The 27,365-nt window shown below is 48.4% G+C and overlaps 1 protein-coding gene across 1 annotated transcript in view; it reads left to right on the top strand.

Annotated features, from left to right (window-relative positions):
- The window catches only part of CIMAP1D (CIMAP1 family member D), a 32,696-nt gene extending 12,650 nt beyond the window's left edge, over positions 1-20,046 (top strand). Inside the window, exon 4 of the mRNA XM_082242686.1 lies at positions 19,475-20,046. Within this exon, the coding sequence (XP_082098812.1) occupies positions 19,475-19,959 (485 nt within the window). The 3' untranslated portion in view covers positions 19,960-20,046. The remainder of the gene's footprint in view (positions 1-19,474) is intronic.
- The last annotated feature ends 7,319 nt before the right edge of the window (positions 20,047-27,365 follow it).

The raw sequence follows: 27,365 nt of genomic DNA, 5'->3' as shown, positions 1-27,365 counted from the left end.
GCTGATCGCAGACGAGCGCCTGCTCCTTCCTACCAGGCCGGAGACCGTGTATGGTTGTCCACCCGCAACCTCAACCTTCGAGTGCCCACTCCCAAGCTGGCGCCTCGCTTTGTTGGTCCCTTCCGAGTGCTTCGCAGGGTAAACCCGGTAGCCTATGCCCTTGCGCTTCCTCCTGGCATGCGGATCTCCAACGTGTTTCATGTCTCCCTGTTGAAGCCACTGGTGTGTAATCGTTTCACTTCCTCGGTTCCTCTGCCTCGTCCGGTCCGAGTGGGCAATCGTGAGGAGTATGAGGTGAGCAATATCCTGGACTCACGCCTGGTCCGCGGTCGGGTGCAGTTTTTGGTTCATTGGCGTGGTTATGGTCCAGAGGAGCGTTCCTGGGTTCCCTCCGCAGATGTCCATGCTCCTGCCTTGCTCCGAGCCTTCCACGCACGCTTCCCTCAGAAACCGTTCTTTACTCCGCGGAGGAGGGGCCCTTGAGGGGGAGGTACTGTCATGGTCTTACCTTCTTGCTGTTCTCCTTCGTTTGACATGTGCTGGCGGCCATCTTGGTTTCTGGGTTTCTTGTAGCCTCCCACCCTGCGGCTCCTCCTTCCCACTGGGAGGAGCTGGATGCCTAGCTCATATATATAGGAGGTCTGTGGCTTCAGTTCCCTGCTTGGTCCTCCTGTGTTCACATGCTTCTAAGACTGCTGCTGCTTCTGGTTCCTGTTCCTGGCTTCGTCTGACTACCCTGCTGGTTCCTGATCCTGGCTTCGTCTGACTACCCTGCTGGTTCCTGATCCTGGCTTCGTCTGACTACCCTGCTGGTTCCTGACCCCTGGCTTCGCAAAAGACTCTGCATCAGTTTCGCCATTCGTTTGGACTTTTGCTTTACAGCTTGTTTTTCAATAAAGCTTTCTTATTTTCACTTATCTGTTGTTGTACGTCTGGTTCATGGTTCCGTGACACTTCCTCTCCTGTCCTCTGATTGACAGGTTGCTATAGCAATGGGGCGAGAACTTACACTGACATTGCTATAGCAACCTGTCAGCAAGAGGGAGAGGCGCGCAGTGACATCAAGATCGGGAGGTGCATGCTGGGTAGCCAGCTGCACAGAAATCCCAGAAATGAAGACAGGAGGCCTTCATATGCCCATAGCTAACATGGAACCTGCCTGCTTCCAAGATCTGGTTAGTAATAAAATATTTTTACATAAACAAAAACTACCACACATATGACTTTTTGCAAATGTCAATGTACTTGTTTAGACAAATACAGAGGAGTCTTTGAAAAAAAAAAGTGTTTGGGGGACTGGAGCTCCGCTTTAAGTTGCACCCAGAAGGTTAGGATTCTACCCTTACCAGCTTTAGGGATTTACAGAAAGGTGCAGAGCAAAATGTAACCACACACCAAACAAAGCAAGCCCAAAATTGACAGTCCAACACAGAAATCAACAATTCCTCTCTAGCACCCTGCTAGGTAGGTGCTAGTGAGAGAGTAATGGTTTAAGCTCAGTCATCTTACCAGAGGGGCTGCAGATAAATCTATATTGTTCTCTGCCTACCAGAGAGCAGGATCTGTTAGTGAGGTCTGCTCATTGTGCTCAGTATGCGATTCATTCAGTCTGTAGAGTGTTTCATGCTGGTCCAATAGGGAGGCATGTTGGACAGTGAGAGGAAACCTAATGAATGGGTGCATAGGCTTTTGATACAGTCCTGATGATTGGCAGAGGGCAGGTCACCTCTGAGCATGCTGGGATACTGTATAAAAGCCAGGAGCACATGTGCTCGGGGTCTTTCGTTGGGGAGCGGAGTCCCGGAGGGAGGGGGTGGCTGCCTCCTCCTCTGTAGAGGTGCAATGCAGTCTCAGGAGGTCGTTCTGAGGGCCAGAGGAGCGGTGGAGAGGAGCTGAAATCCAGAGGTCCAGGCAAGCTGAATGAGAGGGGAGACACTGGAGACCTTGTGGCTGCAGTATTGTGAGTACAAGGACTCGTGTCAAGGGGCCTGACCTGAGGGGTGGAGGCCACCCCTGCTCGTAGGATAGTCAGTGGACAGGAGTCAGCAGAAAGAGGGTGCTAGGGAGAGTATCCTGAAGATAATATAGTATATTGTCGATCAAGTCGTCTTGAGAGAAAACAAGAGACTTAATTCCATTCATCTAAAGTGGCAGGATGAATTAACAGCCTGGTTGTTTTATATCTAAGTGAACTAGAAGATAGAAGTCTCAAATACTGTGACTAGTTAAAATGGAGTATCCCACTATTCCCTTCTCCTATCCCCATTATAACAATAAACAAAAAAACAAAAAAAACCAAATACCCCTGGACTGTTTATTGAAGTGAAGAGCCAAGAAGAATGTAAGAATTGCATTTGCTTATAGCCGTGTGTTGGTAACCAGGGGGACTCGCAGAGTGGATATTCAGCAGTCCCTACGGGGGGCAGTGCTACACCTCTTTTATTTCAACACTTACATGCCCTGCATGAGCTAAGTCAATTCTTCCCAGGCTGCTAAGAGGTGCTTGCAAAGCTTTCTAAAGTTTTGCAAAGGCTTTGAAGCACCATTAATGCTTGTCAAACAGTAGTTAACGCTGAGAATCGATGGACAAGGTTTTGATTGTTACAGCCCAAATAAATAAGGCCTAAAAGCAAAGCTTTGAAGATTTATCTACATTTTTTTTTAACCACCTCACAAAGTTTTATTTAGTTTTGTTTGTTTTTTTTGTGGTTTTTCATGATGGCAGAGCTGAGCAAACAAAAGACTTTTGTGAACAAAGTCTGATGTTTTATTTTATTTTTTTATATCACACAAAATTAAGTCAACAATTGGACAAGAACACAAGAAATGTATTTAAATTCCTAAACATTTAAAACACTGCTGCGCTTAAACTGCAGATGAGGCCTATATTTTACCAATGCATTCGGCAGCTTTGGGGAATTGTATTGTGTCCACTAGATGGTGACAAGATACCGCAGTACTGCTAAAACCACAGTATTTTAAAAAGAAAGAACTGTAAGCACCTATTTTCAGTTGTTTTTGCTAGGTTTATCTTAACCACTTAAGTACCAGCCTGTATAAACCCTTTTGTAACCAGGTAATTTTAGTTTTTGTTCAAGTTTTTAGTGCCTTGATATTTTGAGTAACAATTACTTGGGTACGCAATAGTGTACCCAAATTGATTTTATATAATTTTTAAGATTTCATTTGGTGGCATTTAATAACTACTCTTTTATATAGAAAAAGACTACAAATAAAACAATGTTTTCCTTACTTTCTACTATAAAGCATAGCAAATAAAAATGCAAGCACCCTCTAAAATGACTCGTTTTTGGAAAGTAGACACCCCGAGGTGATCTGATGTTTTGCTATTTTTTGGAAATGTAGAAACATACTAGTGTTGACTGGGTTAAAACACTGAGTTTGGTAATGATGGACTTGATACAGCAGGGTAAGAGGTTAATGTACAGGTTAAATACAGTGGGAGGATAGCAGTGGCGGCCGGTGCATAGGGGGCGCCAGGGCGCCGCCCCCCCTGAAAAAAGGAAGAAAAAAAAAAAAGATAAAAAAAAAAAAAAAAAGATTGCAAAACGAGCAATAAAGTTTGAAAAAAAAAAAAATTGCGTTCGCCGCCGCCGCCGCCGCCGCCAGCCGATGTGGAGGGGGTGGGGGGGTGGGGTTACCACCCAGAAGAGGCGCCGATTGGCTGCCTTCTGGGGGGCGTGGGGGGCGTAACCTGGGCGCAAGGCAGATTCCTTGGAAACCCCCACTTCGTGGATTCCTGGCTGTGATTGGTCCAGCCTCCAGCCTGGACCAATCACAGCATCCAGGACATCCAACGCTGACCCCGCTGACGTCACTCGCAGCAGTGGACCGGACCGCGGGCGATGGAGTCGGGTGGACACCGGACGGGAGTGACGGCGGCACCGGAGAGGAGACCAGACCACCGGAGGTCATCTGCTGGAAGAAGACATCACCACCGGTGAGTCCTCGTGGTCCTCCTGTCCTGTCAGTCCTCCATGACCACCCATCCAGCTTTTCCACCGCCATCCCCCTCTGCTCTGCCTCATCCCATGAGTCATGGGATGAGGCAGAGCAGAGGGGGATGGCGGTGGAAAGGCTGGATGGATGGTCATCATGGGCCATGACCATCCATCCATCCAGCCAGCCTTTCCACCGCCATCCCCCTCTGCTCTGCCTCATCCCATGACCATCCATCCATCCATCCTTTCCACCGCCATCCCCCTCTGCTCTGCCTCATCCCATGACCATCCATCCATCCATCCAGCCTTTCCACCGCCATCCCCCTCTGCTCTGCCTCATCCCATGACCATCCATCCATCCAGCCTTTCCACCGCCATCCCCCTCTGCTCTGCCTCATCCCATGACCATCCATCCATCCAGCCTTTCCACCGCCATCCCCCTCTGCTCTGCCTCATCCCATGACCATCCATCCATCCAGCCTTTCCACCGCCGTCCCCCTCTGCTCTGCCTCATCCCATGACCATCCATCCATCCATCCTTTCCACCGCCGTCCCCCTCTGCTCTGCCTCATCCCATGACCATCCATCCATCCATCCAGCCTTTCCACCGCCATCCCCCTCTGCTCTGCCTCATCCCATGACCATCCATCCATCCATCCAGCCTTTCCACCGCCATCCCCCTCTGCTCTGCCTCATCCCATGACCATCCATCCATCCAGCCTTTCCACCGCCATCCCCCTCTGCTCTGCCTCATCCCATGACCATCCATCCATCCAGCCTTTCCACCGCCATCCCCCTCTGCTCTGCCTCATCCCATGACCATCCATCCATCCAGCCTTTCCACCGCCGTCCCCCTCTGCTCTGCCTCATCCCATGACCATCCATCCATCCATCCTTTCCACCGCCGTCCCCCTCTGCTCTGCCTCATCCCATGACCATCCATCCATCCATCCAGCCTTTCCACCGCCGTCCCCCTCTGCTCTGCCTCATCCCATGACCATCCATCCATCCAGCCTTTCCACCGCCATCCCCCTCTGCTCTGCCTCATCCCATGACCATCCATCCATCCAGCCTTTCCACCGCCATCCCCCTCTGCTCTGCCTCATCCCATGACCATCCATCCATCCATCCTTTCCACCGCCATCCCCCTCTGCTCTGCCTCATCCCATGACCATCCATCCATCCATCCAGCCTTTCCACCGCCATCCCCCTCTGCTCTGCCTCATCCCATGACCATCCATCCATCCATCCAGCCTTTCCACCGCCGTCCCCCTCTGCTCTGCCTCATCCCATGACCATCCATCCATCCAGCCTTTCCACCGCCATCCCCCTCTGCTCTGCCTCATCCCATGACCATCCATCCATCCATCCATCCAGCCTTTCCACCGCCATCCCCCTCTGCTCTGCCTCATCCCATGACCATCCATCCATCCATCCTTTCCACCGCCATCCCCCTCTGCTCTGCCTCATCCCATGACCATCCATCCATCCATCCAGCCTTTCCACCGCCATCCCCCTCTGCTCTGCCTCATCCCATGACCATCCATCCATCCATCCAGCCTTTCCACCGCCGTCCCCCTCTGCTCTGCCTCATCCCATGACCATCCATCCATCCAGCCTTTCCACCGCCATCCCCCTCTGCTCTGCCTCATCCCATGACCATCCATCCATCCAGCCTTTCCACCGCCGTCCCCCTCTGCTCTGCCTCATCCCATGACCATCCATCCATCCATCCTTTCCACCGCCGTCCCCCTCTGCTCTGCCTCATCCCATGACCATCCATCCAGCCTTTCCACCGCCACCCCCTCTGCTCTGCCTCATCCCATGACCATCCATCCATCCATCCAGCCTTTCCACCGCCGTCCCCCTCTGCTCTGCCTCATCCCATGACCATCCATCCATCCAGCCTTTCCACCGCCATCCCCCTCTGCTCTGCCTCATCCCATGACCATCCATCCATCCAGCCTTTCCACCGCCATCCCCCTCTGCTCTGCCTCATCCCATGACCATCCATCCATCCATCCTTTCCACCGCCGTCCCCCTCTGCTCTGCCTCATCCCATGACCATCCATCCATCCAGCCTTTCCACCGCCATCCCCCTCTGCTCTGCCTCATCCCATGACCATCCATCCATCCATCCTTTCCACCGCCGTCCCCCTCTGCTCTGCCTCATCCCATGACCATCCATCCATCCATCCTTTCCACCGCCGTCCCCCTCTGCTCTGCCTCATCCCATGACCATCCATCCATCCAGCCTTTCCACCGCCATCCCCCTCTGCTCTGCCTCATCCCATGACCATCCATCCATCCATCCTTTCCACCGCCGTCCCCCTCTGCTCTGCCTCATCCCATGACCATCCATCCATCCATCCTTTCCACCGCCGTCCCCCTCTGCTCTGCCTCATCCCATGACCATCCATCCAGCCTTTCCACCGCCATCCCCCTCTGCTCTGCCTCATCCCATGACCATCCATCCATCCAGCCTTTCCACCGCCATCCCCCTCTGCTCTGCCTCATCCCATGACCATCCATCCATCCATCCAGCCTTTCCACCGCCATCCCCCTCTGCTCTGCCTCATCCCATGACCATCTATCCATCCAGCCTTTCCACCGCCATCCCCCTCTGCTCTGCCTCATCCCATGACCATCCATCCATCCAGCCTTTCCACCGCCATCCCCCTCTGCTCTGCCTCATCCCATGACCATCCATCCATCCATCCATCCATCCTTTCCACCGCCGTCCCCCTCTGCTCTGCCTCATCCCATGACCATCCATCCATCCAGCCTTTCCACCGCCATCCCCCTCTGCTCTGCCTCATCCCATGACCATCCATCCATCCAGCCTTTCCACCGCCATCCCCCTCTGCTCTGCCTCATCCCATGACCATCCATCCATCCAGCCTTTCCACTGCCATCCCCCTCTGCTCTGCCTCATCCCATGACCATCCCTCCCACTGCCATCCCTCTCTGCCTCATGCCCTCATCCCTCCCACCGCCATCCCTTTGCCTGATCCCATCTCTCTAACCTCCATCCCTCTGCCTGATCTCATCCCGCCCACCGCCTGATCCAATCTCTCCCACCTCCATCCCTCTGCCTGATCCCATCTCTCCCACCACCATCCCTCTGCCTGATCCCATCTCTCCCACTGCCATACCTCTGCAGGGGGCATGTACGCTGGTCACTGTATTGAAAGGGGGCATGTACGCTGGTCACTACATTGAAAGGGGGCATGTACGCTGGTCACTACATTGAAAGGGGGCATGTATGCTGGTCACTACATTGAAAGGGGGCATGTACGCTGGTCACTACATTGAAAGGGGGCCTGTATGCTGGTCACTACATTGAAAGGGGGCATGTACGCTGGTCACTACATTGAAAGGGGGCATGTACGCTGGTCACTACATTGAAAGGGGGCATGTACGCTGGTCACTACATTGAAAGGGGGCCTGTATGCTGGTCACTACATTGAAAGGGGGCATGTACGCTGGTCACTACATTGAAAGGGGGCATGTACGCTGGTCACTACATTGAAAGGGGGCCTGTATACTGGTCACTACATTGAAAGGGGTCATGTATGCTGGTCACTACATTGAAAGGGGGCATGTACGCTGGTCACTACATTGAAAGGGGGCATGTACGCTGGTCACTACATTGAAAGGGGGCATGTACGCTGGTCACTACATTGAAAGGGGGCCTGTACGCTGGTCACTACATTGAAAGGGGGCATGTACGCTGGTCACTACATTGAAAGGGGGCATGTACGCTGGTCACTACATTGAAAGGGGGCATGTACTGTGTGGTCTGTGCTAGGGGGTCTGTACTGTGGGGTTTGTACAAGGGGCCTGTACTGTGGGGTTTGTGCCACTCTGTCAGTGTATGCCATAATAGGGCCCCTGCTCCCTATTATGGGATATACTAGTACTGATGGAGCCCTTAATATGTGATATATTGGGAGAATTGGTTCACGCAAGCAAAATACAGGGGACAAAATGGGTGGGGTCTATAAGGGGTGTGGCTTCTGAGAAATGGGAGGGGCCAAAATAGAAGGGCGGGGTCTTGCGCCCCCCCATCTTAAAACTTCACCAGCCGCCACTGGAGGATAGAGATTAAGAAGTTAATGCTTAGATGTGCAGGATAAGGGAGGGGAATGGGTAATATACATTACACTGTACATCTCCTTCCTCTTATTCTCTGGTGTAAGGGGAATGGGTGGGCTTTGCAATGTAAAAAATGCAGTGTTTACATTTGTGACTGCTGTGATTGGTCATTACAGTAATCACATAATACAGAGCGCTTGGATAGTCACTGTACATTGTGTCTGTGAAACAAGCCATCCAATGACAGCTTGGTTCACAGTCATTAATGAGCGCATAGGCCACTTGAGGGCTACTTCTGAAATGTCATTTTTTAACAGCATTTCAAAAAAGTCATCCACCTCCTCACCATTGTTTATTCTTTTGAAGGCCCTGGAGCACCAGAACAATGGAAACGCCCACAAAAGGACCCACTTTTAGAAATTAGTATTTTCTATGAAGCATAATGAGTCTTTTGAACATGTCATCTTTTTCCACAAGTTTTTAGAAAATGTGAAAAGAAAATGAAAACACATTTTTTTTTTTTACACAGAGTTGTCAATTTTTAAGTTCTAAAACGCAGCATGGACAAAATACATTCTGCTACGTGTGCTGAGTATGGCGATACCATGTGTGAGGCTTTTACACAGCCTAGCCACATAGAGAGGCCCAACATCCAAGGAGCACCATCAGGTGTTCTAGGGACATATATTACACATATAATTTCCTGATTACCTATTGCATTTTTTAGGGCCCTTAATATTTCTAACACATAGCATGTCCATACCAATTACACCCCAAAATACATTCTGCTGAGGAATGGGTAAACAAAACATTACCTGTGGTTTTAGTAGTGCAGTGAACCACAGAGGAGAGCATTGGTCTAGGCAGCAGGCAGGGATGTGGTCAGGACAGTGAAAGGAATCATCCAGGCATCAGACAGAAATACTGCCCATAGTCAGTACAGGCAGCATGAGGAGATACTGTCCAAAGTCAGTAAAGGCAGCAGAGAGAGATGGTGTCAGGCTGTCAGCACAGCCAAAGCATTTGTCCAGGTAGCAGGCAGGGACCTAGTCTGCAGCAGCAAAATAAATCATACAGGCAGCAGGCAGAAATACTGTCCATAGTCAGTACAGGCAGCATTAGGCGAGATACTGTCCAAAGTCAGTACAGGCAGCAGGCAGAGATACTGTCAGCTCAGCCAAAGCATTGATCCAGGTAGCAGGCAGGGGCGTGGTCAGCAGAGGCAAAAGGAATCGTCCAAGCAGCAAGCAGAAATACTGTACATAGTCAGAACAGGCTGCATGCAGAGATACTGTCAGTACAGCCAAAGCATTGGTCCAGGGAGCAGGCAGGGACATGTTCAGCAGCAGCAAAAGGAATCATCCAGGCAGCAGGCAGGAATACTGTCCATTGTCAGTACAGGCAGCATGAAGGAACATGGTCCATAAAGTCCCAGGTCATTACAGGCAGCAGGCAGAGATATGGTCAGCACAGTTAAAGTATTGGTCCAGGCAGCAGGCAGGAAGCTTAGGGTCTTGGTCAGGAAAGAATCGGGACAGGGGTAGAGGCTTCTTCCCATGCAAATGTCTTTTCTCCAGACTATGTTCTTAGAATTACAAAACCCAGAGAAAACCAAAAACTGGTGTTGCTGTCATCTCAAAACACTATTCTGAATCCCCTCACATATGTGAGACTTCTGTGTTATATTGCATCCCACTACTACAGTAGCAGGGCAAATAATAAGCGGCAGGCAAAAAACATGGTCGATTAACGGCCCGAGGTCAGTGCACATGGAAGACATAAATGTGGATTAGAAACAATCCAGACGGCAGGTAAAGGCATCATCGGTAAACAGGCCAGGGTCAGTTATAACGTGGAAGGTAGAAACGTGGTTTAGAAACAATCAAAACGGCAGGCAGAGGCATCGTAAACAACAGGCTAGGATCAGTTAATGTGGGAGGTAGAGTCATGGTCAGTCAAAGCGGCAGGCAAATGATCTGCACACGTATTAGAAACGGGGGAAATGGTAGGCTCTTAAAAATAAGGGGAACTAATATTTAGGGATGTGTGATAACATCTGAAGCATTCTCCAATGCGTAGGCCAGGTTGGGAGGGACAATGGGGAAAATAATAACTGGTGTCTCTTCTAACTACCCCTCTGCTACATACACAACATTTTTTTAGGGGTCTTCTTCCTGATTCTGTGGGTGAAATGTTTTCAGGAAAATGTTGCAGTGACAATTTCTGTAGTAAGTTGAGTAAATTGCTGGGTGTTCTTTGTCAGTTGGTTTCTGTTGATTTTTGATAGATGATGTACGCATTATTATGCCTAATGTAAAAGAGAAAATGTAACTTTTTTTATACAGAAACTGGACTTTCTAGTTGATAGATTATAATGGTGGATGCATTCAGGCTTTACAAAGGGACTGCCTATTCCGTGAATCTCCACCAACGTGCCATTGTGGATGGTGGATATGACGTAAACATCTCTCTTTCCTTGTTCCTCAGGCTTCCGGATTCCCCTTTGTAGCCTTGTTGTCACTAAATTTTGTGGGAAGCCCTTCCTGTTTTTTTCTGGTGGTACCTCAGGCCAAGGTTTTGTCACGATACAGGAGGCAGAAAAGAGGCAGACTGGTATAATAATTGTCTAGGTAGATATGATAGCCTTTTTTTAAACAGTGGGTATGCCAGGTTCCAGACAATTTTCCGCTTGTCCCGATATATGTTGGCCACTCAGGGGGCTGGAGCTTACACATACCCTGTGGCTCTTTCGCTCTTTCGCAAAGTTTATTAAGTTTCAATCCGTACCTTGCTCTTTTACTGGGAATGTATTATTTGATTGCAGCTGGCCAGTGAAGTGGACAAGGGATTCGTCCACTCTAATCTTTTGGTCTGGAACAAACATTTCTGCAAATCGCTTAAAAAAAAAAAAAAAATGATTAGTGGGTGCATTTTATATAATTTATCATAGTTAGGATGATCTTGGGGAGGGCACCGTGGGTTGTCATTGAAATGCAGGAAGCTCATGATCATGTTCTAGCATGTCCTGGACATGGGCCGAAAATAAAAATAATAAAATAATGTGATGGATGGGGTTGGTGGACTAGTAGGCATGCAATTCATTCTTCCTTGTAAACCCCATGGAATATGTAAGGCCCAAAAATTATTTTACTGTAACTCCATTGTCAGACACCGCTAATTAAATATGCGGGCATAGGACGAATTGGGGTTGGTGGCAATATATTGCTCTGCAAAAATATTAGTTTGATCCACTATGTATAGTAGTAAATCTTCAGGGAAAACACGTTTAAAAAATCTATTTCAGAAAAATTCTTAATGTTGAGCTGCACATCTGGATGTGTGGTGAAAGAGGGGATTGTAGCTGACTCTGAGCTGGAAAGCAGCCATAATGGGTTTGCCAGGGTATCTGAAAGATAGGTTTGGGCCCAGATTCTTTGGGTCTGGTGCCATATTCCAGTGATGGTACTGTGCCTTTCTTCCTGGGGTCTAGTCAGGGCCGGCCTTAGGTGTTCAGGCGCCCTGTGCGAGCTAATCCTGTGGCGCCCCCCCCCCTATCCTCACCTCTCGCCCCCCCTAAACATGGCTGTATCTATTGAAAAACAATTTAAGAGTGTAATTGCTGCTAATTGACTCCTTACATCAGAGACCCCCCACAGAGCCCCCTTTACATCATAGACCCCCCACAGACTCTCCTTACATCAGAGACCCTCAGAGCCCCACTTACATCAGAGACCCCCCCACAGATCCCCCTTACATCAAAAACCCCCCGCCCCACAGACCTACCTTACATCAGAGACCCCCCAGACCCCCCTTACATCAGAAACCCCCCAGACCCCCCTTCCATAGAGACCCCCCGCCCCACAGACCTACCTTACATCAGAGACCCCCCAGACCCCCCTTAAATCAGAGCCCCCCAGACACCCCCCTTACATCAGAGCCCCCCCCACACCCCCCTTACATCAGAAACCCCCCCCACACCCCCCTTACATCAGAGACCCCCACAGACCCCCCTTACATCAGAGCCCCCCAGACCCCCCTTACATCAGAGACCCCCAGACCCCCCTTACATCAGAGACCCCCACAGACCCCCCCTCACATCAGAGCCCCCCAGACCCCCCTTACATCAGAGACCCCCACAGGCCCCCCTTACATCAGAGCCTCCCCAGACCCCCCTTACATCAGAGACCCCCCTTACATCAGAGTCCCCCACAGACCCCCCTTACATCAGAGCCCCCCAGACCCCCCTTACATCAGAGCCCCCCCTTACATCAGAGTCCCCCACAGACCCCCCTTACATCAGAGCCCCCCAGACTCCCCTTACATCAGAGCCCCCCAAATTCCCCTTACATCAGAGACCCCCACAGACCCCCCTTACATCAGAGACCCCCACAGACCCCCCTTACATCAGAGCCTCCCCAGACCCCCCTTACATCAGAGCCCCCCTTACATCAGAGACCCCCCTTACATCAGAGTCCCCCACAGACCCCCCTTACATCAGAGCCCCCCAGACTCCCCTTACATCAGAGCCCCCCAGACTCCCCTTACTTCAGAGCCCCCCTTACATTTATTACATACTTGGGCAGGAGAGAGGGTAAGCTTACTTACCCTGGGATGAAGGCTCATGCCTTCTGCACTCTGCAGCTTTTCTTCTGTGTTAAAATTCCCGCCCACACATCCCCGGAGAGTGTGGGCAGACCCAGGAGGAGAGGGGAGGGTGGAGGAGGACGATCTCCCTCTCTCTCTCTCCTATCGCGTTTCTGAAGCTGAGCTGTGTGTGAGATACACAGCTCAGCCCTGCGCAGACAGTCCGGACTCTGAGACACAGGTCAGGCACAGCCGCACAGCGGGAGGTAAGTGGCGGCCGCGGCCTGTGTTAACCCTCTCCAGGCCGCGGTCGCCGCTTACCTCCCGCTGTGCGGCCTCATCATTTGCGAGCTGTGATGGCCGCACGGCGCCCCTGTTGCCCACGGCGCCCTGTGCGGCCGCACAGCTCGCACACCCCAAAGGCCGGCCCTGGGTCTAGTGCCATTGGTGTTGGTGCCGTTGAGATGTATGGCGCTGCTGGTGGTAGGCAGGTCTTCTGATCATCCTATTCTTTTGGAAGTGACTGTTTCCTCCCCTGACTCGGTCCCCGATTCACTACTTTTTTACTGGCTCGTACTCCGAATCAGAATTAGATGGCAAGAGCTCCCTGCTGCTCTCATCATCCAACATACTATGGATTTTATAGTATGTTTTTTGGACATGGAAGGTGATGTGTGCCGGTAAAGGGTACACTGCTGATGAGCGGCAGTGATGTTGACTCTGTGACAGGTGACACTGATTAGGCTGCACTGACAGATCCACTGATGGGCTGCACTGATAGATCCACTGATGGCTGCACTGACAGATTAATTGATGGTGGCACTAATGGGTCGCACTGACAGATCCACTGATGGCGGCACTAAGGGGTTGTCCTGACAGATCCACCGATGGGCTGTATGACAGATCCACTGCTGGACTGTATGACAGAACCACTGATGGACTGTATCACAGAACCACTGATGGCAGCATTAATGAATTGTATGACAGATCCACTGATGGGCTGCGCTGACAGATCCACCGATGAGCTCTATGACAGATCCACTTATGGGCTGTATGACAGATTCACTGATGGGCTGTATGACAGAACCACTGATGGCAGCACTAATGTACTGTATGACAGATACACTGATGGCGGCAGTAAGGGATTGTCCTGACAGATCCACTGATGGCGGCACTAATGAACTGTATGGCAGATCCATTAATGGGCTGCTGTCAGGGACTCAGACGCCGCTGTGCAGCCTACAATCCATCTAGGCGAGTGCGCATGTGCGAGCGTCATGACGCACATTGTACCAACCCAGCCTCTTCTTAAGGATCACTCACCCTCTCATACAGTGCTGGATTATTGTCAGCTTCCTGTTTCCTGTTGCCAGTTTCCTGTTTCCTGTTGTGACCTCGGCTTGCTCCACGGACTTGTCTCTGCCTGATAACCTGTGTAATGAACCCGGCTTGCTCCACGGACCTGCTTCTGCCTGATAACCTGTGTAACTACCCCGGCTTGCTCCACGGACCTGCTTCTGCCTGATAACCTGTGTACCGACCCCGGCTTGCTGTTACTTGGACTGACCACATGTGTATGACCCCCGGCCTGGCATTTACCACTGCACTGTTTGCTTTCACTGGAGCTTCTCAGAAGGGACCCGGATATCCCTCTCAGCCATCCACCTGCACCACCACAAGCATCCAGTGCTACTTGGGTTGCATCACCTCCTGTCTCACTTCCAGGGGTGATTCGCCCCGAGCTGCAAGGGAAGCCCTCTCAGCACTTCGGCCTCCACCCAGTGATCTGACAGCTGCGCTGACAGATCCATTGATGGTGGAACTAATAGACTGTATAATAGATCTACTGATGGCGGCACTAAGGGGTTGTCCTGACAGATCCACTGATGGGCTCTATGACAGATCCACTGATGAGCTGTGCTGACAGATCCACTGATGGGCTGTATGACAGATCCACTGATGGGCTGTATGACAGATCCAAATATGGGCCGTATGACAGATTCACTGATGGGCTGTAGGACAGAACTACTGAATGCCGCACTAATGGACTGTATGACAGATCCACTGATGGTGGCACTAAGGGGTTGTCCTGACAGGTTCACTGATGGTGGCACTAATGAACTGTGTGACAGATCCAATGATGGTGGCACTAAGGGGTTGTCCTGACAGATCCACTGATAGGCTCTATGACAGATCCACTGATGGGCTGTGTGACAGATCCACTGATGGGCTGTGTGACAGATCCACTAAAGGGCTGTTTGACAAATCCACTGATGGGGTTGTATAACAGATCCACTGATGGGGCTGTATGACAGGTTCTCTTTGTTGGGGGGACATGTTTTGCACTGTATTGTCACAGTTACTCCGGTCTTCTCCTCACACAGGATCAGTGTGTGAGGAGAACAAGCCAGGAACAGCGAGTAACCGTTGAATTTTTACACTTGTGACCAGCTGTGATTGAACACAGACGATTACATGGTAAAAAGCCAATTTCACTGGCTCTTTACCCTGATCAGGGATGGGCTGGGTCCCGGCCACACAGATGAGGAACAAACGAAAAGGAAAAGCCTCTCAGGTGCAAGTTCAAAGGCCTGGTGCAGGTCGGATCCGCCGTCCAAGCACAGAAAATTCCAAAGATAGAGACCACACTCAAGGTGTTTAAGATGAAAACAATCGAACTCCTTTATTCTTCATAGATGAAGCAGACAGACAGTACAGTGCACAAACAGACGTGTCGGGTTGACGCGTTTCACGATGTAAATCGCTTACTCATAACCACACACGTGTGTGGTTATGAGTAAGCGATTTACATCGTGAAACGCGTCAACCCGACACGTCTGTTTGTGCACTGTACTGTCTGTCTGCTTCATCTATGAAGAATAAAGGAGTTTGATTGTTTTCATCTTAAACACCTTGAGTGCAGTCTCTATCTTTGGAATTTCCCGGCCACACAGCTCATCGCCGATCGCTATGCTGTGCCCCTGGGGACACACACTAGCGGCGCATCCTGAGGAATGTCATATTCATACTTCAGATAATGAAAGCCCTGCCCAGCCATCAATCTGCTATTGGCCAGGTGGGGGAATTGGTTAAAGGGATAACAGATATGCAAGTATGATCATTCTTCTTTTATAGATTATAGAGGCTATCAAAAAAATGGTGACAGGATCTCCTTTATATGAATTTCACAGTTTTGCATGCTTGATTATTCACATTTTTTATTGTAATAATAGTAAAATGTAGAGAGTCCTGAGAGACATGGTGGATTACCTAGCACAATGACTCTAAAATGAAAATAAAGGAAAGGTGGCGCCTAGCCTTACTCACTTCAATAACACTTTAAATAAATAATAGTGCATAAAAATATACAGTGTAGCTGCCCCTTTAACCACTTAAGCCCCGGAAGATTTTACCCCCTTCCTGACCAGGCCCTATTTTGCGATTCGGCACTGCGTGAATTTAACGGCCAATTGCGCGGTACGCTGTACCCAAATGAAGTTGATGTCCTTTTTTCCCACAAACAGAGCTTTCTTTTGGTGGTATTTGATCACCTGTGCAATTTTTACTTTTTGCGCTATAAACATAAAAAGAGCGTAAATTTTGAAAAAATAACAATATTTTTCACATTTCTTTATATGAAAATGAAACACGAATCCAAGTGGAGGTGTCATCATCACCCATTCACACTGCTTCTTACCCCTCACTGTATACCTCTGCCAAGGAAGGTCAATCAAGCCTGTTCAGAGTAATCCTGGGATGGTGTCACTGGATTGTGTCTTCTCCTTAACAGAATATTGCTCCACTGCCCACAGTGTCTTTGCCAGATCTCACCAGATGTAGAAGGATAAAAAAGGCATATGATAGTGTAGTATATTCCAAAAAAACTTTTATTCAATTTAAAAGAGTAACACTTACTTGGTAAAAAAAATATCCAGGCATCAAAACAGGGAAACCGATTGTTTCCAACCAACAAGATGGCTGCCTTGTCCCTGTACACGATGACGTCACACATCACCACTCCTCCCATTCTTACATGAGGATTTTATTTGATTAAAGTGGAACTATACTCACCTCAACTCCAGTGATGTGGCATCCCCGAACTTGTTGCCCAGGCGCTGACATCTTTGGGCATCCAGTTTGCGTGTCTCAATCGCCAGCGGCTATCATTGGCCAGGGCGGGGATGACGTCAACCCTGCGCATGTGCAGGAGTTCAGTCGGATTCGCCATTGCCTAATTTGTACAGTGAACTGCGTGTGCGCAGCTCACTGTACATGGGTGGACATGCAGGTAAGTAGCTTTAATGCAGCAGAGATAAAGCGTGTCTCTTTTGCATTAAAAATCCTGCCTGTCCGCCAATTTTAACTATATAGCATAAAGTTCCATTTTAAGGTCCACTTTAATGTCCAAGGGACAGAGGGTTATGGACTACGGGGTTCCCCAAAATAGCAAAGCAAAGCTCAAAAAGATTTACCATAAGCCCCTCATACAAGTCAAATTATTTCAGTGTTCTATCCTCCAGGGGACATAGTACTTTGTCCTATGTTCCTACCTGCATTGTAAGCCTAGCTCCAAAGTGAGATAGGGCGCACTCCACCCCTATGGCTATCCAAAACAGTAGAAGTTCTAAGCATTTGCCCAAGACAAGCACAAACAAGAGGATTGTGGGCAGTGGCGGCCGGTGCGTTGGGGGCGCCGCTCCCCCTATCCATGCGTCCGGGCACCCTAATCTACATGCGGGGCGCCGGACTCATGGAGTTCAATGGAGTTTTTTTTTTCTGAGTCACCTGATTAGAGCCAGAGGCTCTAATAGGCTTCAGAAAAGGGTGGACCCCAGGCGCAGAGCAGTGCGCCCCGAGCCCACCCATTGTGTGACAATAGGGAATGAAAATTCGCTATTGTTACACGGATCCTCCTCCTGACCAATCAGGAAGCGGGTCCGAGACCCGCTTCCTGATTGGCCGAAAGGCAAAACCATGCCATTGGCTGAGGAGGAGATGAGAGGACTAGAGGAGACACCGGGGGACTGAGGTGAAGCCGCTGCAGGTAAGTGCACTGGTCTCGGGGGGGGGGTTCACTCTGCATTGAATGGGGGCACGATGGGGGCATGATGATCTCTCTGCATTGAAAGGGGGCACGCTGGTCTGTCTCATTGAAAGGTGGCACGCTGGTCATTCTGCATTGAAGGGGGATCACTGATCTCTCTGCATTGAAAGGGGGCACGCTGGTCATTCTGCATAGAAGGGGGCACACTGATCTCTCTGCATTGAAAGGGGGCACACTGATCTCTCTGCATTGAAAGGGGGCACACTGATTTCTCTGCATTGAAAGGGGGCACACTGATCTCTCTGCATTGAATGGGGGCACACTGATCTCTCTGCATTGAATGGGGGAACACTGATCTCTCTGCATTGAAGGGGGCACACTGATCTCTCTGCATTGAATGGGGGCATGATGATCTCTCTGCATTAAAAGGGGGCATGCTGGTCATTCTGCTTTGAAAGGGGGCACACTGATCTCTCTGCATTGAATGGGGGCACGCTGGTCTCTCTGCATTAAAAGGGGGTACACTGATCTCTCTGCATTGAATGGGGGCAGGCTGGTCTCTCTGCATTGAAAGGGGGCATGGTGGTCATTCTGCATTGAAAGGGGGCACGCTGATCATTCTGCATAGAAGGGGGACACTGATCTCTCTGCATTGAAAGGGGGCACACTGATCTCTCTGCATTGAAAGGGGGCACACTGATTTCTCTGCATTGAAACGGGGCACACTGATCTCTCTGCATTGAATGGGGGCACACTGATCTCTCTGCATTGAATGGGGGCACACTGATCTCTCTGCATTGAAGGGGGCACACTGATCTCTCTGCATTGAATGGGGGCATGGTGATCTCTCTGCATTAAAAGGGGGCATGCTGGTCATTCTGCTTTGAAAGGGGGCACACTGATCTCTCCGCATTGAATGGGGGCACGCTGGTCTCTCTGCATTGAAAGGGGGCACACTGATCTCTCTGCATTGAATGGGGGCAGGCTGGTCTCTCTGCATTGAAAGGGGGCACGCTGGTCATTCTGCATTGAAAGGGGGCACGCTGGTCATTCTGTATTGAAAGGGGGCATGCTGAACACTCTGCATTGAATAGGGGCACACTGGTCATTCTGCATTGAATGGGGGCATGCTGGTCATTCTGCATTGAATGGGGGCACGCTGGTCATTCTGCATTGAATGGGGGCACGCTGGTCATTCTGTACTGAATGGGGGCACGCTCGTCTCTCTGCATTGAAAGGGGCACACTATACCTTGATTACTGAAGGCCCCTTTCACACTTTTGTGACCTCAAAGTCACGCAATTTTCTACAGCGTTTTTTGCCGCAAAGCAATGCCTATTACATTTTTCTGTTTGCGCCCCCCCCCCCCAAAAAAAAATTTTGAGCACCAGCCGCCACTGATTGTGGGGCTTACGTCCCTCAGCATTAATCTTGCCGACACTAGCCCCAGAATGTGTAGATGGGGGAATTGGGTCAATTTCATTTAGTTTAACCTACTAATAGAATAAAGAAAAACCTTACTTATGTACAGGCTGCCTTAGAGAGCACCAAGGTAGGAGGCAGCCAGGCCACGACCGGCTGGGTTGTCCTTTAGATAGCACTGGTATCTACTGGTTGCACAGTTTTAAACATGTTGCAGACAGTCAATACTTTACCAATTGATAGATTTGAATGTTACTGTTTTACATGCACAAATCTGAAATATAATACATTAGGCTTCTAAGAAATATGATTATGAGATGTCTGTATGACTCATTCAATCTAATCACTGCTTTATTTTTCACAGATAATAAGGAAGCTGTACCTGGTCCTGGAGTTTATAGGCCTGAGAAATGTATCATTCCAACCCAACGCAAACCCCCATCATACTCCATGGGCTCAAGAACCCGCTACAGAACAGTTGATCAGGTTCCAGCGCCCAACACATACTCTCTGCCTCCAGTTCTGGGTCCAAGAGTTCCAGGGAAAGCTTCTGCCCCAGCTTTTACTGTGTCTGGCCGGACACGTCACGGAGGGCATTCTGAAGATTTGGCTGTTACACCAGGTCCAGCTCGCTATCATCTAATAGATAACAATACCTACATGAAGAAAGGTCCAGCCTATTCCATGCTTGGACGACATCAAGTTCCAAAACCACAGTTTACTACCCCAGGTCCTGGAGCTTATAGCCCTGAAAAGGCATCAAACAACAAAAAACGAGCACCTGTGTTCTCAATGGGCATTAGGCACTCTGAGTATACCACGCCTCTCATCATAGAAGTATCTAACTGATCCTTCCTCATTTAATAACTACTATGAAAACAGAGAATTTATTAAATTGGTCCAAAGCTAACTGCACAATAAAAGATGAAAAATATATGAAACGCAGCTTGGTTAGTTGCTATGTGTTATAGCATGTGGTTAACCAATTTATTAGGATATACGTTTTATAAAAAGGAAATAGAATGTCCATTTTTAAATATATTTTTTGTGGTATTAAACCCAAAAAACAAAAATGCATTGCAGCTTACCAATCATTAGATGGTGTGGCTACATTTGTTTTCTGTTTTTTAGGCTTTTTTTTTCCCCTAAGGTTTTCACCCGATTTAAATAATATAAACAAGTTGTGCAGCGCGCTATGTGATAAACAATATATAAATGGAATATATAAAGTGTAACTTAATATGAAAAATGTCCAATAGGTGAATATAAGTTCTTAAATTCCGATGAGTGAAATGTAAATCAATCAAGTTGTTAGGCAGGGGAATCCACAACTGATGGATGTTCTGCTTACCAGAAATAGGTGTATAATGTGCATAAAAAATGGTCACTCTCCGCTAAGTGTGGTGAACCCATGAAAGATCCAAATACCGGGAAGGAATCTTGTATAAACCACTTGATATTATGTGATGATGACGTCAAAATCACTCAAATGAAGGTGTGATCACCATGTATGGTGATTAGCATGAAACAACAAAAATAAACGCCATAGCATAAAACCCAAAAAATGTAAAATAAACAAAAAATAAAAAGATGCACTCACAAAAAATACAGAAGGAACACCTTCGCAGACAATGTTAAAAGGTAAAAAAAAACACCACTGGGGGGGCGTGTCCAAGCCGCGGATCCGGACGGTCGCATGTAGGAGACGCTCTGAGCTAGATTGAGCCTTTTATCACTCCCCGGGGCTTTCCTGCTGGAAGATTCTATTCCTCTCCTACCCGATCACCCCCGTGGGACTTCTAGTGTATGCCTACCCCCAAGAAACGCAAGAAGAAGCCCGTCCAGCGGTCCCTGACGACCTATCTTCTCCGAGTCAGGGAGAAGACCATGTCCCAAGATGGCGCCCGCAGGCTCCGGCGGAGACTACAAACCAGGCCGCCCCTGTTCCTGTCTCCGTGGACCGCAGTGAGTACACTCCACAACTTACGAAAGTGGATCTGGAGGACAGTCTTGCCATCATGTATGATCGCATTGCTCAAAAATTTCAGGCCGAACTCCACAAGTCCACGAACACCCTCACCGCGGAGATAGCGGCTTTGGGAGGCAGGACGGACATGTTGGAGACCAGGCATGATGAGCTAGCCCTGGCACACACAGACCTAAGGAAGGATCATGAGACTCTCTCTGATACGGTTGTCCAGCTTCAATCACACCTGGAAGATCTGGACAACCGCAATCGTAGAAATAACCTCCGGGTGCGGGGGGTGCCGGAGACCACCACAGACCTTTGCGGCTGCAATGAAGAAGCTTTTTGGCTCCCTCCTCCCTGAACACCCTGCTTCGGCCTTTGCTTGCGACAGGCTCCACAGAGCCCTCAGGCCTAAACCTACCCCAGATAAACCCCCTCGGGATATAATAATGTGCTTCAAGGACTATGTTGTGAAGGAGGATATCCTCAGAGCTGCACGTACCACACAACATATTCAACTAGAGGGGGTTACCATTCAAATCTATCCAGACATCTCCCCAACGACACTAGATAAAAGAAGAAGGATGAAGGAAGTCACATCAGTACTCCAGTCGGCCAGGATCAGATATCGATGGGGATTCCCATTTAAACTCACAGTACCCCACAATGGCTCCACTTATACAGTATTTAATGTCATGGAGGGTAAGGAGCTCCTGGTTAAACTGGGTCTCTTGGCACCCCAAAATAATCAGAGACTTCCGTCTACCCCACGCCCATCTGCCATTTGGGCGACACCATCACCACAGAGAACCAATAATGGAGGATCCCGGTCTAGGGATCGTGTTCCTTGACCATCCCTAACGAGGAAATTTCCAGGAGTGGATCTTACCCAGACTGATTGGCCCCCACCCCTCCCATGCCATATTCTCTATCCTACTAGGATATGAGTATTTGAGTCTTATATCATCGGGCATGGGGAGAGGATGTGGGTCTCCGTGAGGCTCAGCGACTTCTTTTCCTATTTTTTTTTTGGTCATATTTTTGCGCCCTTAAGGGGTTGTTGGTCTTTTCCACCACTGACAGTTTTTAATTTTAGCTACTGCTGGACCTTTTTTTCATGTTGGTTATTTTTCTTTTTCTCCCCTTGCAATTTCTTGGGGCCACACTGAAAGCTCTAGGTGCTCACTCTCTTACTCCCCCCACTCTTCAGCACTTGCTGTAGTTGCCGAGGATTCCCTGCACGATATTTGCAGCAGGGAAGGCTAAGGTACACTGCTTGATGCTGTAGGTTTGATACCTATTCCAAAGAGTGTAGGACGATTAAGTCCTTGGTTATTCTTCTCTTGGAACCGGGGTTCTGTCCCCCGAAGTTCTCCAATGACAAGAACTCTAAGTTTTGTTAATTTTTATTTTTTGTTGTTCATTGTTTTTTATATGAAAATAAGTTTCTCATTTTTGTTTGCTATGTTCCTGACTATGCGTGGACCACTGGGCGCAAACAGGGAGTTGCCACGGAAACCCCTGGTGGATACACGCCTTACTTATAAGAATTATCAAGTGCCTTATTATGACTCGCTGGATATGTTAGTGCCTTGTGGACAAGAGGGTTATAGACTCCACTTGTATACCCAGATATGGGGCTGCGGGTAATCTCACATAATGTGAGGGGTTTTAATACCCCTCAAAAGAGACGTAAAGCATTCCGCTTTTATAAGCACTTAGGCGCAGATATTATTATGCTACAGGAGACTCATTTTGCTACCCAAAACCACCCCAAATTCTTCGATAAGGCTTATAAACAAGTCTATTTCACCACATATATCTCAAAGACAAGGGGTGTCATGATCCTGGTACGTGGTCATCTGTTCTTTGATGTGCAAAAGGTATATAGAGACCCAGATAGCAGGTTCATTATAGTACAGGGTACTATTCAGGGTAAATCTATAACAATTGCAAATCTATATGCCCCGAATGTCTCACAGGGTTCTTTTTTTCAACATTTTTTCCAGATCCTGGAACGATATTCCTCTGCACATGTCCTGGTTGGAGGCGATTTCAATCTGGTGGCACACCCCATGCTTGACAAGAGCCGATCAGTGAGCACGGCCAACGCTTTTCCACGAACTTTACATAAATCATTAACCAACTGTCAATTATTAGATACATGGAGGGCATTGAATGTTGGTGTGAGAGAATATACCCATTACTCGCACCCGCATGATAGTTATGCTAGGTTAGACTATATATTTAGTACACCAGTTTTATTGGCAAATTCCTCATCGGCGGATATTCATGTATGTCCATGGTCTGACCATCATGTAGTATCCTTTAATACGGATCATGTTGGCCTTCCGTACTCTGCGTTGAACTGGAGAATGAACGACTCTATCTTCTCTAATTTAGAGACATTCACCACAGTAGCTGACCATCTGCGTGAGTACTTCGCCCTTAATGATAATGGTGAAGTGTCACCCCCTATGCTCTGGGCTGCTCATAAGGCAGTGATGAGAGGTAAATTAATAGAACTAGCTACTCAAGCCAAACGCAAACGACTGGCAGATATCCGCTCACTGACATCTGACCTGCATAAATTATATCATACGCATAGCCAGAATCACTCACCAGATGTACTACACCAAATTTCACAGAAGAGAGTTGCTCTAGACTCCATATTGTCCTCGGCCACGGAAAAATCTCTTAAGTGGGCAAAGGCTAGGTTCCTTCTGCACAGTAATACTGCCTCGGCCATGTTCACCAGGAAGCTCCACCAGTCTCTCCAGCCGGCACATGTATATAAGGTGAGAGATGAAGGAGACAACTTGGTCTCACATCCTAAGGAGGTACTTGATGTCTTCTCACGATTTTATAAGAAGTTGCTCTCTCCCCCAGAGATCAACAATCCGGATATATCTTACTCATGGTTAAACAGCCTGAAGTTACCTGTTCTAACTGAGGAGCAGCTTGGTAGTTTGAATGCCCCATGCACAGAAGCAGAAGTTGCGACCGTGATCAAGTCCCTTAAAACTTCCAAAGCCCCAGGCCCTGATGGCTTTACGTCCACATATTATAAGAAATTTGTAGACTTTTTATCCCCTAAATTGGCACAGGTCTTTAATTTTATTCTACAGGGCAACTCTCTTCCCCCAGATATGCTGCATGCCAATATGACTTTAATTCCCAAACCCAATAAGGATCACTCTTTCCCCCAAAATTATAGGCCGATTTCTGTCCTTAATAATGATCTCACGATCTTTGGAAGACTGTTGGCGGCTCGCTTAGCCCCCATTATTTCATCTCTGGTTGCTCCAGAACAGACTGGTTTTATTCCCTCCAGACAAATAACGGATAATATCCGATTAGCCTCTAATATCATTCAGGATGCAGATCTATTCCAACGTAAGGCCTTGATATTGGGACTTGATATCAATAAAGCATTTGATAGTGTGCTTTGGCCCTATCTAGATGTCATTCTAGCGAAATTTGGTTTCCGGGGGGCTTTTTTGCATGGCTTTAAGGCGTTATACAGGGATCCTCAGACTAGAATAAAGCTGCCAGGCTGCTCCTCGGACCTCTTCACACTGGGTAGGGGCACCAGGCAGGGATGCCCCCTATCACCACTATTTTTTGCACTGGCCATAGAGCCCCTGGCCAGGGCTATCTGTGAGGATGCAGCGATAAAGGGATATAAGAAGGGCCTAGAGGAACATAAAATTAGCTTGTACGCTGACGATGTACTGGTTTTCCTACCGGATCCTCTGGACTCCCTCCCTAGACTGGTACAGGTACTGAGTGAATTTGAGGGAATCTCAGGATTAAGCGTCAACCTCTCTAAGTGTTCAGCCCTATCAGTGAACTTACCTCAGGAAATTATAGATGTTGTAACTGCCAGATTTGGTTTCCCAGTCTCAAGACAGTCACTACAGTATCTTGGAGTGCGACTGGCTCCATCCCTATCAGCCATTTATAGTAATAACTACCCTCAGGCTTTCACTAAAGTGAGACAGTGGTTGTCCCTCTGGCATTCTTTCAAGATCCCGTTTATGGGCAGGATAGTAGCAATTAAAATGTCTATATTGCCGAAATTGTTATATCTCTTCCGTGCCCTGCCGATATCGCTCCGGAGAGGGGATGTGGAGGACATACAAAGGGAAGTGAACAGGTTCATATGGAAAGGTAAGAGGCCCAGGTGTGGGAAACCCACAGTGTATAGGCCTCTCTCTCAGGGAGGGCTAGGGGTCCCTAGCCTGTGGCACTATTACCTAGCGGCTAGACTGGCACAGACCGCACAATGGCATGCAGGTGCCCCACAGCCACCTTGGCTGAGGTTCGAAAATGAATCTGTTCGCCCCTTCAACCTTCAGGGTCTGCTTTGGTCCTCCATGTCGCATCCTCGGGACGTCAAGCAGCTTAATGGCATAGTGTGGCATACCCTAAAACTTTGGTCTACCTGTCATGACAGGTACCAGCTACGCTCCTCTAGACCTCCATTAATGTCCTTTATGGGTAATAAAAGTTTTACACCAGCATTCGGGTCTCCTGATGACTATAGCTGGTGGGTGCAACACTCCTTGGTCACCTTCCACGCCCTGTTCCGAGACAACTCCTTCTATTCATTTGAAGGCCTTAAAAACAATTATCAAATTACCAGATTCTGAATCCCATAGATTCCTTCAAATTAGAGACTTTTACGGCTCTCAGGGCCTTCTAACGGACAACCTTGAATCCTCTTTATTTGAACTTATCAGCCGTACCTCATCTAGAGATAGAGGAGTGGTCTCGAGATTATACAGTCACCTTAATGGACTTCACCTCCCAGTTAAATCTCGGGCCATGCTGGCGTGGGAGGCTGATCTCGGAGTGGAATTATCAGTTGAATCATGGTCCTCCATGTTACAGAATATGCATAAATGCATTAAGTCAATGTCAGTAAAGGACACAGTAGTAAAGCTCCACACTAGGTGGTATTTTACTCCAGACAGAGTCCATAGATTTTACCAGGGGGTCTCCGACCGTTGCTTTCGAGGCTGTGGTGCCCCAGGCACCATACTTCACACCTTTTGGGAGTGCGGTAGATTGATGGCTGTATGGAATAGGGTATCAGAAGTAATCTCACAAATGTTGAACTCTAGAATATCCATTACCCTTCAGATGGGACTTTTGTTTGCTAAAATTCCTAGTGCCCCGGCACCAACCCAAAGATTGGCCCATACACTATGTTGCTCGGTGCTGTGGGCGGTGGCCCTTAACTGGCGGTCGGAGACGGCCCCTTGGACTCAGGTATTATCAAGAATGGAGGCGATTAGGAGCATGGAGAGGGTTCACCACACCTTATACGACACTATGCATATATTCCATAAAAAATGGGAGAACTGGTCCACAGTCTGATATGTTATGGACCTTATAGGATTGCCTTGAATCAGCGCCCAGTGGTCTACGTGGGGGTCATACCCCTATCAATGCTCTTTTTTTTATGTCAGGAACATTTTGTTGCTGTTATTATTGTTTTTTTCTCCGAAGTATGCATACATGGAAATCGGTATGGTTGGACTTTGGTATCTGATATACTATGAAGTGTTCAGTGCAAAAATGTTCTCTATGCCCATACCATTAATAGAGACTATAACTTGTCCTTCCATCTTCTATGTTTTCTGCGAACACATGTCTACGTCACTGTTTATGAAGCGTAATTTACAGCCACTTTACATATCTTTATATGTTATATTATTTTTTTTTTCTTCCCCCCTTTTATTACTATGTGATATGTAAGACACTTGTTCGTAATGACATGTATTTGCACAGCTCTGATATGTCGTACTTTGGTTTTGTTGTTTGTTGGCTTTTCTCTGTTTACAAAGCTCAATAAAACGTTTGTATTCAAAAAAAAAAACACCACTGTGCTTGTGTCACAACCTGTGTAAATACTCCTTACCAAAAAAGGGGAAAGAATGTGCACTGTAATCATCCAGCTTAAGAGAGGAAGGTGTGCAGCAAGGAACCAGATACTCTCCAACCAGTGAGGAATACAGAGAGTGAAACTCACCCCTAAGATGAGCCACCCCCAATATAGAAGCTCCTTACCAGATGACAGTAAGGAATCAGCATGTAGTTCAAACGGTAGTCTGATGATAGATGTATCCAGGGGGAACCTGACAGCTAATGGCGGCGATCAAAATCATCAGCTACCGCAAGAGCAGATACACCAGCCTGATCGCAAAGAGCCAGTCACCCATTCCTTGCTGCCTACTAGCCAAACCAACCTGATTTGGCTAGTAGCCCACCTACTGTA

The sequence above is a fragment of the Pelophylax lessonae genome (genome assembly GCF_965119305.1).
Source record: "Pelophylax lessonae genome assembly, chromosome: 1".
Classification (NCBI taxonomy): Eukaryota; Metazoa; Chordata; class Amphibia; order Anura; family Ranidae; genus Pelophylax; species Pelophylax lessonae.
Note: the sequence above shows the minus strand (reverse complement) of the source record. Positions and strands in the feature narration are given on the sequence as shown.